The 14,849-nt window shown below is 38.3% G+C and overlaps 1 protein-coding gene and 1 pseudogene across 1 annotated transcript in view; one reads left to right on the top strand and one right to left on the bottom strand.

Annotated features, from left to right (window-relative positions):
• LOC118816501 (C-type lectin domain family 4 member E-like) overlaps positions 1 to 973 on the bottom strand; it is a 36,286-nt gene extending 35,313 nt beyond the window's left edge. The window contains exon 1 of the mRNA XM_036582908.1: positions 967 to 973. Within this exon, the coding sequence (XP_036438801.1) occupies positions 967 to 973 (7 nt within the window). The remainder of the gene's footprint in view (positions 1 to 966) is intronic.
• Positions 195 to 14,408, top strand: LOC118817077 (annotated as a pseudogene).
• Positions 14,409 to 14,849: the final 441 nt, after the last annotated feature.

Genomic DNA, 14,849 nt, shown 5'->3' on the forward strand with positions numbered 1-14,849 from the left:
TCTCAGAAATCACGTGATACCAACATAGACACGAATATGAAGAAAATTCACCCGTTCTCAGAAATCACGTGATGTCTTTTACTTACTATCCAATATAGCCAATCACTGGTTTGATACGAGTCTGAAGGGGTAACGCCTGGGCTTAAAAAGCAACAGCAACGCATTCACAGTTCAGACCTCTTAGAGTAACTACAGTTACCCTACTGTTCTGCAGAAGACATCAACTGATTAGGTCTGTTTTAGTTAGTCTGAGACTCGCAGCCAGTTACTCCTAGAGAATATCAGGCATTCCACAGTTTACACGTGCAGGACAAGCTTCAGACACAGGTAGGTTAAACCTGCAGTCAGCATAAACAGGGATTGATCTTCTTTAACCAGTAATGTCATTATCTTTATGTTCTGGACTGCTGCCAAGTTTAATATGTGATATTTGTGTGAAAGAATATGAAATGAATGAAGACAATGTTACAGGGACAACATTATTTACTGATCAGAACTGTCAGATTCTTTAATATGACAAGGATCGAGTGACCACACACCTGTTTTTTCACACTTCTGCTTCAGTGTTCCCCTGTAGTACCCTATATAGGGAGTAGGGAGCCATTTGTCATATTAACTCAGAGTTTTCCAATCCCAGTCTTGGTGATCTCACACTGTGCACCTTTGTGCTTTGTCTCATCTAGAATACCTGATTCAACTAATGAACTCATTAACGCGCTCCTCATTCTGTAGCCGTACACCGCAAAAGGCAATTTCATTTTACACTGTGATTCTTATTTACTGCTTGACAAACACATTACATTAACTTATTTAGGCTTCTATTCAAATTGAATCTTTCATACAAAGGTGTAATTAATTAACTGCCCTGATCACTATACCTTACTTTTGAAAATGAGGAGCACTACGTAGAACACTATTATAGGTATATAATAGTCCCCTGAACACTATCCCCTACACTGGTCATACTGGTCATCTCCATCATATGAACACCATAAACATCATAAACACTATAAACGTCATGCCACTAGTCCGATATAAATGCTGAATTTGACTGCACACATGAGAAGAGCTTGCATGTTGTTTCACCAAGTACCTAATAAATAAATAACCTCCATTAAAAACATCCTTCTGCTGATGGCTGTTGGGTTTTTTGTGTTCTGAATGCTTCTTACTTGCTCGATTATCCTACTTAGAGAAGTTGGCGTGAATCTTTTAACCAAACAATGCAGTGCAGTGTGGGTACACCCTATCTGGTATCCTCTGTACACTACTGCAGACTCAGCTTTTGGCTCTTTTTGCTGCTTCCTCTTGTCCTTATAGAAGTAAGCAAAATGGATGTAGTGGGGGATGATTGGTTGGTGGAGCATTGTTACACACAATGATCCCCAAATGCCGAACCTGAACTGAATTCTACTAATGCACCAAGCTATTAAAACCCACTGTGCTCTTCATGGAAACTTTGGAATCATCCGTAGTTCTTGACAACTTAAAGAAGTACAGTGCTCCGCCAAAACGTATTTTATTTGTCTGATTTTATTCATTTATTTTTTTATTTGTTCTTATTATTGTGTATTTTTGGTGATTTGTCATTGCAATTATTATAAAAATATATAAAAACGATAATTATTTTCTGATCTGATTTTTTGCGGGTTTATAAAAGTAAGGAGCCATTTTTTCTCTACACATAACACAGAAATATGTTGAGCCACTCCAGCCACGTCATCACACTCACATCATCTCTAACCACCAAAATAGTAAATGGGTGTGAATGGGCTTCACCAACCAAGTTAGTAACGTGTCGGCTTTGAACAATTAGATTGCACTTGTGCTAGCATGAAAATAGAGTCCTGCAAATCTTATTTTTTGTAAAGCGTGACTTCATTTATACTTTTTTCTGTGGACTGTTTCCTACAATTCCTTTTCAGTATGTAATTACATAAGATAATTTCTCTTTGAAATAAAGCTGTAATACTCCTATTGTTTTTCTGGTTGGAAAATGAACTACACTAATAGTGGAATTTCGCTAAGGCAAATAGAATTTAAAAAATGAACTAAAAAGTAATGAACAATGAAAAATCAAAAGAAGTAAATAAAATCAGATACATTTGCCCAATATTTTTGCCAAGCACTTTAGTTATTTAAGTAAGCTTCCATAAACAGTGGGTTTTAATAACTGTGTAGTGTTTCCCAGCACTGGTTCTGAAGGCCTCCTGCCTTGCACGTTTTAAACTTTCCCTGCTTTATGGCAATCACTTCAGCTCAGAATTCAATTGATATATGTGGTAATATGCATGCAGGTCCCGCATATGTGTGGCAATGCTCCACCAACCAATCGTCAGCCCCCACTAAATGCGTTGCTTTGCACATATTTCTCAGGAAGTGGCAAAAAAAAAGAGTCATAGTAAAACTGCACTGTGTGTGCTGCTGCTCTGCTCACCAAGAGCTCTCCTGGGGCCGGATTCAGCAAAAAGTTTTAACTTTGTTCTCAAGAAAAGTCCTAAGAAAAAGTCAAAGTCAGATCAAAGAAAATCTTAATTATATTCTTAAGATTACTTAAGAAAATATTCATAGTTTATTTTTAATGTAGGCTTTTTTGTATTTTACAGCTTACCATAAATGACACCAGGTACAGTTTGTGTTAACCGTTATTTCCATCATTTAGTTTAATCTGTTCAGAGGAGCAAAATGGAAGACAAACACAAAACCAAACGTTAAAAAAATTATGGTTATGATACATTATTGATATGATACATTATGATAATTGTGGGGTGACAGCAGAAAGCAGGAAACAAGGATGGGCAGGTGTAGTAGGGTAATATAATTAGTGCTCATCCAAAAAAAATCCTACTATGAGTAACTGGACACATCTTAAGGTCTGTATTTGCAGGCAGGAAAATGCAGTTTTACACATGCGTTTCTGATAAATCTGTATAGATGGTAAAAGGCGCATTATGGACCAAAATGAGTTTGAAAACACTGTTTTACTGGCAGATTTTGAATGATCCCCTGCTGTGCCGTTCCACCCATGTCATGGCAGGTGCTAACATTTCTGACCACTAAAATAGCAAATGGGCATGAATGGGAATAAACTTGCTCGCAACCAACCAAATTATAAATCTGCTGGCTTTATACCATTAGACTGCGCTTGTGCAGGCATGAAAATATGGCCCTAGGTTTCTTAGTCATCTTAGATCTTCTTACTACAGACTACTTCAGTTTTTTGCTTCAGTGAACTTGTTTTCTGGTTGGTTTTTCTAAATATCATTCCAGGTGGGAGTTGACTTCACTCAAAAAAATGAAATGTTGGATTTACAAATGTTATGTCAAGTGGTTCCATGCAACTGTGTTAGGTTGTTTCTAAGGGCATATTGACACTTTTCCTGAATATTTAAGTCCACACTCAGGACTGGCTCTCATTGTTGCTGTTGCGCTTTCACACAAAAGAAGACAAAGACACTGATGTTGGACAAGAAGGCCTGGCTCGCAGTCTCCGCTCCAATTCATCCCATAGGTGTTCTATCGGGTTGAGGTCAGGACTCTGTGCAGGCCAGTCAAGTTCTTCCATACCAAACTCACTCATCCATGTCTTTATGGATGAGCCCAACTCCTGAAAAACAACCCCACATCATAATCCAGCCTCCACCAAACTTTACACTTGGCACAATGCAGTCAGACAAGTACCGTTCTCCTGGCAACCGCCAAACCCAGACTCGTCCATCGGATTGCCAGACGGAGAAGCGTGATTCGTCACTCCAGAGAACACGTCTCCACTGCTCTAGAGTCCAGTGGCGGCGCTTTACACCACTGCATTGCGCTTGGTGATGTAAGGCTTGGATGCAGCTACTTGGCCATGGAAACCCATTCCATGAAGCTCTCTACGCTGTTCTTGAGCTGATCTGAAGGCCACATGAAGTTTGGAGGTCTGTAGTGATTGACTCTGCAGAAAGTTAGTGACCTCTGCGCACTATGTGCCTCAGCATCCGCTGACCCCACACTGTCATTTTATGTGGCCGACGACTTCGTGGCTGAGTTGCTGTTGTTTCCAATTGCTTCCACTTTGTTATAATACCACTGACAGTTGACTGTGGAATATTTAGTAGTGAGGAAATGTCACGACTGGACTTGTTGCACAGCTGGCATCCAATCACAGTACCACACTGGAAGTCACTGAGCTCCTGAGAGCGACCCATTCTTTCACAAATGTTTGTAGAAGCAGTCTGCATGCATAGGTGCTTGGTTTTATTCACTTGTGTCCATGGAAGTGATTGGAACACCTGAATTCAATGATTTGGATGGGTGAGTTAATACTTTTGGCAAGATAGTGTATCTATGAGACATTCCATCGTTACATTACAAAAGGAATCAATCATGCAACCCCACATGTGGGGCCGGGAGCGGATAGCATTCACTGCAGTGGACCACACCTGACCACTGATTTCAGGAGTACCAGAGATCGGTTCTCTGGAGTGCTCCTGGGCTCGAAACACTTTTCTCACTTGACCAACTGTACCACACTTGCAGAGTAAGCAGTCCTGGGTCTGGCACAGCACTCTATTGTTAAAATGCCCTGAGACACTTGATTGAGTAATATGTATGTAATGAATTCAGGTAAATCATACTAAAGTGATTTGGGTACATTCAAATTAACTAACAAATGTTTCCATGCAACTGTGTTAAGTATCTTTTAAGGTTGAGTAACATTTAGGCCTACTCAGTGAAATCAAGTAAAAGAAGAACATAAACTTTATAGGTTAAGATCTACATAACGTAATGAGGTTTTTACTGTATTACTGAGCTATTATATCACTTAGCAGCAGGTTTTGTGGTAACTTGCACTTGCAGCTAACAAAGTTGCTAAGCACTTAACCAGGGAATATAAGCCATGTGCACTCCAAAGAAAAGGTAGACAAGGTGAAAAAACAACAAAGAGGGTGAGTTAAACAAATAAAAGAATATGCTAATAAATGATTCCAGGAGCCAGTGGGAAAGATGATGAATTTTACTCAGCAAGATTACATTGACTAAATAAACACTTAATCTGAGGACTCACTTAATTTCAATTGAAACAACACGACTGACTCAGTTTCACTGATTTACATGCATTCATTACGGAATATCAATGAAACAGAGCTGATCAAAACCAAGAATAGAGCAGTTTTATTTCTTTCAGCAGATAAGGTTCCACTTACAAGTTGTTATAAGGTGTTTGTTTTCCATGTTTTTCATTATAAACCAATTTATAATGGATTACCCTAATTCACTGGAGTTTACTTGTAATCTGAGTAAAACAAAACTGAAACTGCATATTGTTCTGAAGACTTTTAGTGTGGTTATTTTACAGCTAAGCTGGAATTAGAGCACTAAAATTATGATTTAAATTTGTTTAACAGGTCACTGAGCACACCCCACATCTTTTGTGATCTGTGGTAGGTGAACATACTCACATCATGGCTTACAGGTGAGTGAACATGCAAATTAGCAGATTAGCTTCATTTCATGAATCTTGTTCTCAATGATCAAACATCTTTATTGCATTTGACATATTTCCTCTCCATTTCAGCCATATAAATGAGTAAGATCCACAATGATTTATACTGGCTTCCTATTAAACACTGTAATAAGTCGGTTACAATTAACAACTATAATAATATGCTGTACAATATATTGGCCACATATTTAGCATTTCTGGTCCACACATCAGTGATTTGTTTAATTTATTTTCCTTCCTTAAAGGTATTGAACTCAGATTATGAACAATATATAGACATAAAATCAAAGGCACAGACAGGACCATATTAACCCTATAGCTCAGGCTCCACCATAGAGGACGGCTGTAAATGGAATAATAGCAAAAGGAAGTACAGAATGTCCTTAAGTTATTGTGAGATTTGTCGTTGTATATTATCCATAGTTCTTGAGTTCACTTTTACACTGCATCGCAGCAATTAAACATGACTGCTTCCAAAGAGTTAAACAAAGCTTCCTTTTCTGTCCTGTTTTCTCAACCTGCCCATGGCCTCAGCGAATATACTGGCAGAGCTGACTAGTATGAGACTCCCCATGGCTACCAGAGCAGGCAAAATCAAGGCAACCAGATAAAAAAAAGAAATTTCAATTGACTATTTGGACGCAACTTTATCTCGACAGCAAGTGGAAATAAATGGGAACCATTTCTACCTGCTTCTAATGCTTTTTGGATGTTTATAGAATTTGTGAAGTGATATGTTTTGATTTGCTGCATAAATCAGTTTATTATACCTCATCATTTATGTCACATCTGCCATTTTTCCCTGCTGTACATTATATATATTAAGTAATTCCAAAGCATTCTAGTGCCTAGCTACTCTTGGTGGCATTATGAGATAAATTTTAGCTAAATAGTGCAACAGCAATCGTCTAAATGTAAATGGATTTTTAATACACTTGTGTGATGTTTAGTGTTTTGTAAAAACTGACAAGGTGCCGAAAACTTCAGCCCTGACCTTTGATTGAAAGCTGCTTTTAAGCATTTTTCCATTATTTCATAAAACTTGATATATTAACAGAGTAATCAGAGCAGTATTGTTTCCACATTGTCCCCCTGTCTATTGGCAATGTTACACCATCTTCACAAGATCTTTTTGATACAACACTCATTAGACAGTCTGCATTCTTTCACTAAAGGAATATAGCTTATGTTTTTTTTTCTTTTATTGATACTGAGAGTGCTATACATCCATCTGTCTCATATGGGTTTGATTATTACACTGTACTGTTTCCAACTCACACTCTTAATGCAAAATGTAGCTACTCAGCTACTTACAACTACCTTTGTAAAGCGCTATACTACACCCATACTTAAACATTTGCACTGGTTACCAGGGGTTAAATTGGGTTTTTGAAATGGGGGATCGCTACTTTTTTTCTATGAGTGTCAACAACATGGGAAGATAACATTGGGTCTCATTCACCAACTGTTCTTAAAAAGAATTTTATTCCTAAAATGCACTTAAACAGTTTTCATAAAGTTTCTAACATTCACCAATGTTTCATATTTGAGATTTGTTCCTAGGTAACAGAATCTACACACACTTAAGAGCACAGAGGTGTGAACAATTCTGTGGTTTAAGAACACAACATGAATCTGATGCAGACTTTTTCTTAGGACCTTTATCAAGAACACATTTAAGAAAAAACTTAGGAAGATATTGGTGAATTAGGCCCAATGTTCATAAAAGAAAAGAATGATCAAAAGAAAGAAAAGGACAGAAATAAAAGAAAAAAGAAAAAAAAGAAAGAAAGAAGTACAGAAGAAAAAGAAAGGAAGAAATTATGGAACACAAATGTATATGCCACAGTGGGTCGCCTTACAGCAAAAAGGGCCTGGGTTCGATCAGGTGACCAGGATCCTCTTTGTGTTGTGTTTTGCATGTTCTCCCCGTGTGTGTGTGGGTTTCCTTTGAGTGCTCTGGTTTCCTCCCACAGTCCAAAGAGAGCCGTCGGAACCACGGTGACGAGCGGGCATTTGACCCAACACTTTTCAAAGTCCTGTGGCGACGCCCCACTACTGTTTGAGTTCAGGATGCAACATAAAATCTGCTGCTTTAACATTTGACTCTTTACAAACGCTCATATTGTTCCTGTACTGCGACCTGCTGTAAATAATGAAAGACAAGCAATAAAATAATGACATGCGTTTGATTATGGATCGTGGAGCAGATTTTTAGCTAAGCATCAGCAACCTGATCGGTTGACCTGATTGGTATTCACACAGATGATGAGTCTCTATTTTCTGTTTCTCTGTTTTCATGGTGGTGAATGTGACAGTAACAGAGTGCTTATATCCCTGCAAAACCTCTGATTAATAAACAAATACACATGTGTAATTTAGTCCACTTTAGCCCTTACAGTCCATAATCCGAACCAAAGGAAATAGATCCAATAGCATGAGAAAAAAACCTGTGGGAAATTTACAGTGCTACAGCAGCAATGCAAGGGATAGCAATGCACTCAAGAAAAGAAGTACCAAGAAGAGAATTAACCAGCAAGTAATTACCCTTGTTAATTACTTAACAGGGTTTTACAGTTTGTTTCTTGTTACTATATAGTACATGTACTTGAGTAAATGTAACTAGTTACTACCCACCTCTTAACAGGTTTATAAAGAAGTGTCATTAGCATGACATGAAAGGCAGTTTTAGTCAGTTGCATTTTTTTTTGTTTTGCCCCACCACTTTTGGAGGTGTGCTGCCACCCCTGGCTAAATTGCCCCTGGGTGTGAATATATATGTCTGTGTGTCTGCCCTCTGATGGACTGGTGACCTGTCCAGGGTGTTTCCTGCCTTCCACCCAATGACTGCTGGGCTAGGCTCCAGCACCGCCCACGACCCAGGAGGATAAGCGGCTTAGATTGTGTGTGTGTGTGTTTGTGTGTGTGTATTTATTTTATATTTATTTTATTTTGAAATAAATCTTTAAATTTTTAATGTAAAGATATTAAGACCCCAAAATAGAGTTGGTCCAGGCCCCCATGGTGCTGTAATATGACTCTGTTTATGATTTGCAGCACTGTACTGTGTCAATACTAAAGTTTAAAGACATAAAATTATTATAGTCAGGCTGGTTTGTTACTGTTTAATTCTATTGTTTGCTTTGGCCTTAAAAACGCAGATTACTTGATTAAGAGTCAAAATGATGGAGAGAGAGTCAGGCTGTGTTTTGTGATGAACTGACAGAATAAAGTCTCTGATGATGTAGTACCACCTGTAAGGTGAGACTGAGGAGGAAATGTGTTTTTGCAAATGCATTTGTAAGTAAGTGACAGTCCAGATGCAGCAACTTTACAGTATTTTCTACTCTGTTCTTTATTGATATAGAGTAATCTCTGTTTTGTCTGTGTGTACAGTATGCACTCGATAAAAGAGCTTAATAGCGTACTCCCTGCAGTCTGGTCAGATTACTGCTTAGGACAAAAAACAAACAAAAAAAGAAAGTGAAAAACAAATCTCAGTGCAACAGAATTATTGTCTAGAGTTTATGGTGTATCTGTATTACACTAGATTTCCTGAACTATACAGCCGTATACCTGAAAACTGTGACAAAACCATGTTTTATATGGGTTAACCATAGACTATGGCATGGCTCCAGACAAAAAATAGCTTAAGGAGCCAAAAAGAAAGAAAAAAACTCAGGTGCCCGTAACTTTTTTTAAGTGCCAAATAATAATATGCAGGAAAATAAAGCTTTTCAACACACCTCAGTTTAGCTCAGTGAATTAAAGGGGAACTCCACTGATTTTTCAATTTTTTTTAAATTTCTTGCTCACCAGCTTCACATTCGAATTCTCGTGTTCCACCTTAAATGGTACAGCAGTATATTCTGCCGTGTCAGATGCCATTTAAGATGGAACAGGAGAATTCAAACAAGAAGCTGGTGAATGAGAAGTTGAGTTCAGCCTCATAAAACAGTGGAAGGTTGAGAGATATTTTACAAGAAACTATTTCACTTCTGAGGAAGTTTCCTGGTGGATGTGCGAGAAATGCGGCTATAGCTGAGCTAAAGGTTAAAGCAGAGGAAAGTAAGTCTGCGTTTTCATTTATTTTAAATTTGAGATATATTTACAGCCAAGATGGTAAAATGGACATAAGGTGGTTCCCAAGGTGGTTTCATTTTTGTTGAAAGGACAAAATGGCTGTTCTCGAACTTTGCTCGAAATGTCCGCGGCTCAGTCAGGATTGCCACCAGTCCAGTTAACAACAGTGTTGTACGGTTCACCTTTTTTGCACAGATTGCCTGAAGCCTGTAGCGAAACGTTTTGCTATAGCTACATAAAAACTTGTAGGGGCTACAGCTATTAGCTTTAAAAAATTATAGTTAGCTACAAAACGTAGTGCGCTACTTAACTACTCCCCCATCTCTGATTCTAAGGCAAAATAGGCCCCAAAGAATTTTCAGATTTACCACTATTTTACCATCATCAATGTTACATAAAAACTCAGAAGACACATATAGGTTCTCTGGTGTTTTTGCATAGTAAATAAAATGGCTTCTTTTGCATTGTAGACATCAGTAGTCCTGGTTTCTGTTACCATCACTGTAAAGATATGAGTCTGTAAGTTTTCTGCAAATGAACAATTTCACTTTAAAATAATCTGAATGAAACTGTTTATATCTCAACTGCTGAATTGTACGGAAACTTTAAAATATCGGTGGAATTCCCCTTTAAGTATCTCTGCCTTCCACAGTGGCTGATTCTTGACACATCCAGTCCATTATTTTTCATTAACAAGATCTGGTGAAGGGTAGTTCTTCACCTGCTGTCATGTAGGCTGTGTTGAATTTAAATTTAAGCTCTTTGAATTCTTTCTCGGCTGTTTTTTCACTTGCACGAGGCACTGCACTGAGGGAGGTTCCTCAAGAGCTCTTTGCGATGATGAAATTGCGTGTGTTTTTATGCGTTAGACTCTCACCGTTTTTTCACCATCTGATGTTGAAATTATTTTTTCCTCACTCATGTTGAAATGATTTTAAGAAATCCATTTTTCCAGCTGTATCTTTGCTGCTTTCGAACATAATTCGCAGCATAGTCTGCTTTATGTTACCATTTCTGAGTCACGCAAATTCCTGAAGCCAAGAAGTTCTGAAGTCTTTCTGTGGTTGTTCTTCTGCATGAAGTGCTTTAAGTGGACTGTTGTTCAGGTACATCTTCATGTGGGTCTTTCACTGGTTCACTGGTCCTGAGTCAGACTGGGGTTGAGCAGATGACCTCTTAAGGTCTGACAGAGATGTAGATCATGTGAAAAATCTGATATTTTTCGCGTCGCCATTTTCTACAGACAGCAAAAAGCTCAGCTCTGCTGGGGTCATACGCTTTGGTTGTTGCGTTTTGCCGCTCTGGTTGAAATCCCACGAGCACGCAGGTGTTTCTTTGACAGGCAGACGCTAAAGAATATCAGTTACGTTTTAAGATGAAAAATGATGAAAGAAAATACATTAACAGCAATAAATACAGAACAGTAGTTATAAATAGTTACCCATAAAAAATAATAATCCCAGGATGCTACCTGTCGCCACTGGCGAGTTGATTAATTTTTGTTACTCGCAAATTAAGAATTTTGGTCGCAATTGTGACCATTTAGTCACAGTCTGAAGGCCTGTATGAGATAACACAAGTGTTACCTAAAGTAGCAGATGCTGACGGATGCAATAAAACATACACAACAGATTTAAAGCTTAATAAATAGCCACCATTTTATTTTAACACAGCAAAGTAAAAAGAAAGAGTAAATACAGTACCTGTTTAGCTAGGACTAGCTAGTCTGTTGGCTAGTGGCTGCTTCCTCAGGCTGAGAAGAGCAGAGATTTCTGCAGGTTTCAGGATGCAGATTTGTCAGCTGAAGATTGTTTTATGAGCTGAGCTGCTCATAATTAATTTTCACTCTGTTCCGTTATTAAACATTTAAGTAGTGAATTAAAAGTACTTAATTAGAAATGAACTCAAGTAAAAGTACAGTGATATAGTCCTACTCTAAAAAGTACTGTTACAAGGAAATATGTACTCAAGTACAGTAAGAGTAAATCATTTGTTCCACCTGTTTTTAGTAATTCAACGGTTCAAAATGAAATGACTAACAAAAATGTAAACAAATAAAAGGGACCATTCTGTGTAGGTTTGCCTCATATTCATTCAAACTTTAGTATTTGTGATTATATATTATAATAACCATTTTATTTATAGATTTCTGAGATGAGGAATTACTTAATCATCAGTGTAAGTTTTTTTTTTGTGTGAATACAAAACTAACATTTTGTCTTTGATTTTACAGGTTAATCGATGCATCACCAGCTGTACATGATTTAATCAATAAGAGTGTCGATGTGAGTCCAGCACTGTACCGTCTTTGCACAACAAGAAGTAATCTAGACAAGGAGGGCAAGATCAGAAAGTGGACCTTTGGACAGAAATATGCCAAAATGCAAAACAAAACAATACTGATGGTGGGAGAAACCGGAACAGGCAAGACCACTCTAATCAACACCATGGTCAATTACTTTCTGGGGGTGAAGTTTGAGGATCAAGTGTGGTTCGAGATCACAGACGAAGAAAATAAAAGTCAAACAGGATCTCAAACATCAGAAGTCACTGCTTATGAGATTCTTTCTGAGGAGAAACTCTCCTCTCTCACCATCATTGACACTCCAGGTTATGGGCACACAGAGGGATTCGAGAAGGACATGGAAATCGCTCGAAACTTACATCAATTATTTCTACATGAGACTGGAGTGAAGGATCTTGACGCTGTGTGTCTTGTACTGAAAGCATCTCAGAACAGGATCTCAGAAATGCAGCGCTACATTTTTGAAGCAGTTCTGTCCTTGTTTGGTAAAGACATAGAGGACAATGTCGTGCTTTTAATTACATATTCAGACGGGTTTCCTCCAACAGATGCCCTGAACGCCGTCAAGGAAGAAAAGATCCCCTGCTGTCTTGATGATCAGAACGAACCTTTTCATTTCCTATTCAACAACCGTCAGTCTGAGAGACAAAAAAATACAAAACAGAAAAAAGGGTCTGAGCGCATTTTCAAATCATCCTGGGAAATGGGCAGAAGAGAGTATGGAGGATTTTTTTGATTTCCTAAAATCACATCAGACAAAAAGCGTAACTATGACTCTAAGTGTTCTAGAGAAACGTGCGCAGGTTGAGGCCTGTGTTCAGAGTTTAAAGGACCGCATTGAGCAAACAGAGTCGAAACAGAGGGAACTGGCTGAAGTTCAGGAAAAGCTGAAACAGAACAAAGAAGCAATTCAGGAAGACAGAAATTTTCCTTTCACTGTAACTATGACTCACAGAGAGTTAGTTGACAGTGGTTATGTATTTGATAGAATAGTAACCCGCTGCGATGAGTGTAAGGAGAACTGCCATCAGTACCTCTGCTGGTTAGCCAGTAGTGCCGAGAACTGCAAAGTGATGAAAAATGGCTACTGCACTGTGTGCAAGTGCCACTACAGCAAACATGAGAGAGAGGGCAAGAAATATCTAACAACGCAGAAAGAGGAAGTAGTCACATTTGAAGTTCTAAAAAATAAATATATTAATAAACCTCAGGGGGAGGTCACTTACGACAAAAGTGCATTCAAAACTGTGGAAACAGGACTGAAAAAAGAGGAGGAGATTACAAACCTAGAAAGCAGCCTGAAACAGCTCCTGGCTGAGAATGAGGAACAGAAGAAAGTCTTGGTGAGAGATGCCTATGAGGCAGTCATGAAACTGTCTGATATTGCGTTAAAACCAGACTCTGCCTTTACCCTTCTGTACCTTGAGTTCTTGATTCCTCGAGTTGAAGAAGCTGGAGAAGCAGAGTGGGCTCAGAAACTGAAGGACATACAGAAAGAGACAAACAAGAAATCAACTCGCTCTGTAATGAGGTATTTGCGGATGATGAAGGAATCCATTAGTGAAAGGGTAGTGGGGTGGGTTCCTTTCTTTGGGGGTATGATGTCGTCCCAGGCGAGCCAGGGTGGTGCTATAGGACAAGCTGAAACACAGAGAAAATAAAGTTGACAGATGCATACAAGCTCTGCTCAATGGCTCCACCTACAGGCCATGCAAGATAGGCTAATGTCGATTATGACTTTCTATTAGAAGAGCTCATTACTGAAGGAGGTCTTGATTGTCCTCTGAACTTTAAATATTTTTTTCATTGTTATATCTTGATTATATCTTGTTGCAGTAATACAGAATTCAGTTGTTGTGAGGCCATCATAGGTGTGCACATAGAGAATGTTTTACATTTTACGGCATTGCATGTGGCCAAAAAATTTAGATTTACGGACTGGGAGTATCCATCTTATAATAACGACTATAAAATCATCATGTGGTGCATGGCAAACTAACTCTGCTAAAGCAGAAATAGACTGAAAAAGTGATGTCACACAGTAATTGTTTTGCTCAGCACCCCAAAGCTTTCTGAAGGATGACTAAACTCCAGGTCATAACTAGGAATTTCCCTTAAATACCTAAACTTCACTGCTGAATATGTGTATTACAACAATTGCTAATCTGACTAATTAATTGCTGCCCTGTTACCCATTATCAATGTGTATGTTTTTCGTCCTATCATTCTTTCAGTTCCCATCCCCCCCTTGTTCAATAATTCTTGCTTCTTGTCTCCAATGACTACATTCAGCTATGCCATACATGCCATCTACACCAAACCCTAAATACAATAGAGCCTAATCTATCTGTTTATTTCTGTTACATGATGCCCTGCCATCAATCTACTTGCTAATAATAAGCTTTCTCATGATTGTGTGGTATATATATTAGATAACACAATATAGCTTACCCTTGAATGATCATTCATTTCTCATTTGATTATTAATTTAGATAAATGTGGAGTTTAACGTAAACTGAACAGCTACTGGAACTAGACTAGCAACATAGCAGCTTGCAACATTACGAGTGCTCCAGATAAATAAATGAATTAACAGGTTTACATGTTTAAGCATTTTTAAACACATTTCTATCATAGCTATTTTGTATGTTAGCCCATAGTATGTATGTTGTATGCCTGTACATCTCAAGAAGTCTAAGTCACTCTGAGTAGCACTGTGTCTCGTTCAAAGCTAAACATAGTTTGCAACCACAGCTGTTCTGCTGAGAACCATTCGTATCACTGTCTGGGATGGAAGTATTTCTGCATAGTAAACTGCTGCGTTACCAGTACGTTGCTGTTTTCACACTGAATCTCATTACATGGAATAAACCATCCAAAATTACCATGATGGAACAGCTGGCCCTCAAAAAACCTTCACAAATTATAAGCATGCTATTGTGAATATGTGCATTTTGTGGTATGATATGACTT

This window comes from Colossoma macropomum, unplaced genomic scaffold, assembly GCF_904425465.1.
Source record: "Colossoma macropomum unplaced genomic scaffold, Colossoma_macropomum, whole genome shotgun sequence".
Classification (NCBI taxonomy): Eukaryota; Metazoa; Chordata; class Actinopteri; order Characiformes; family Serrasalmidae; genus Colossoma; species Colossoma macropomum.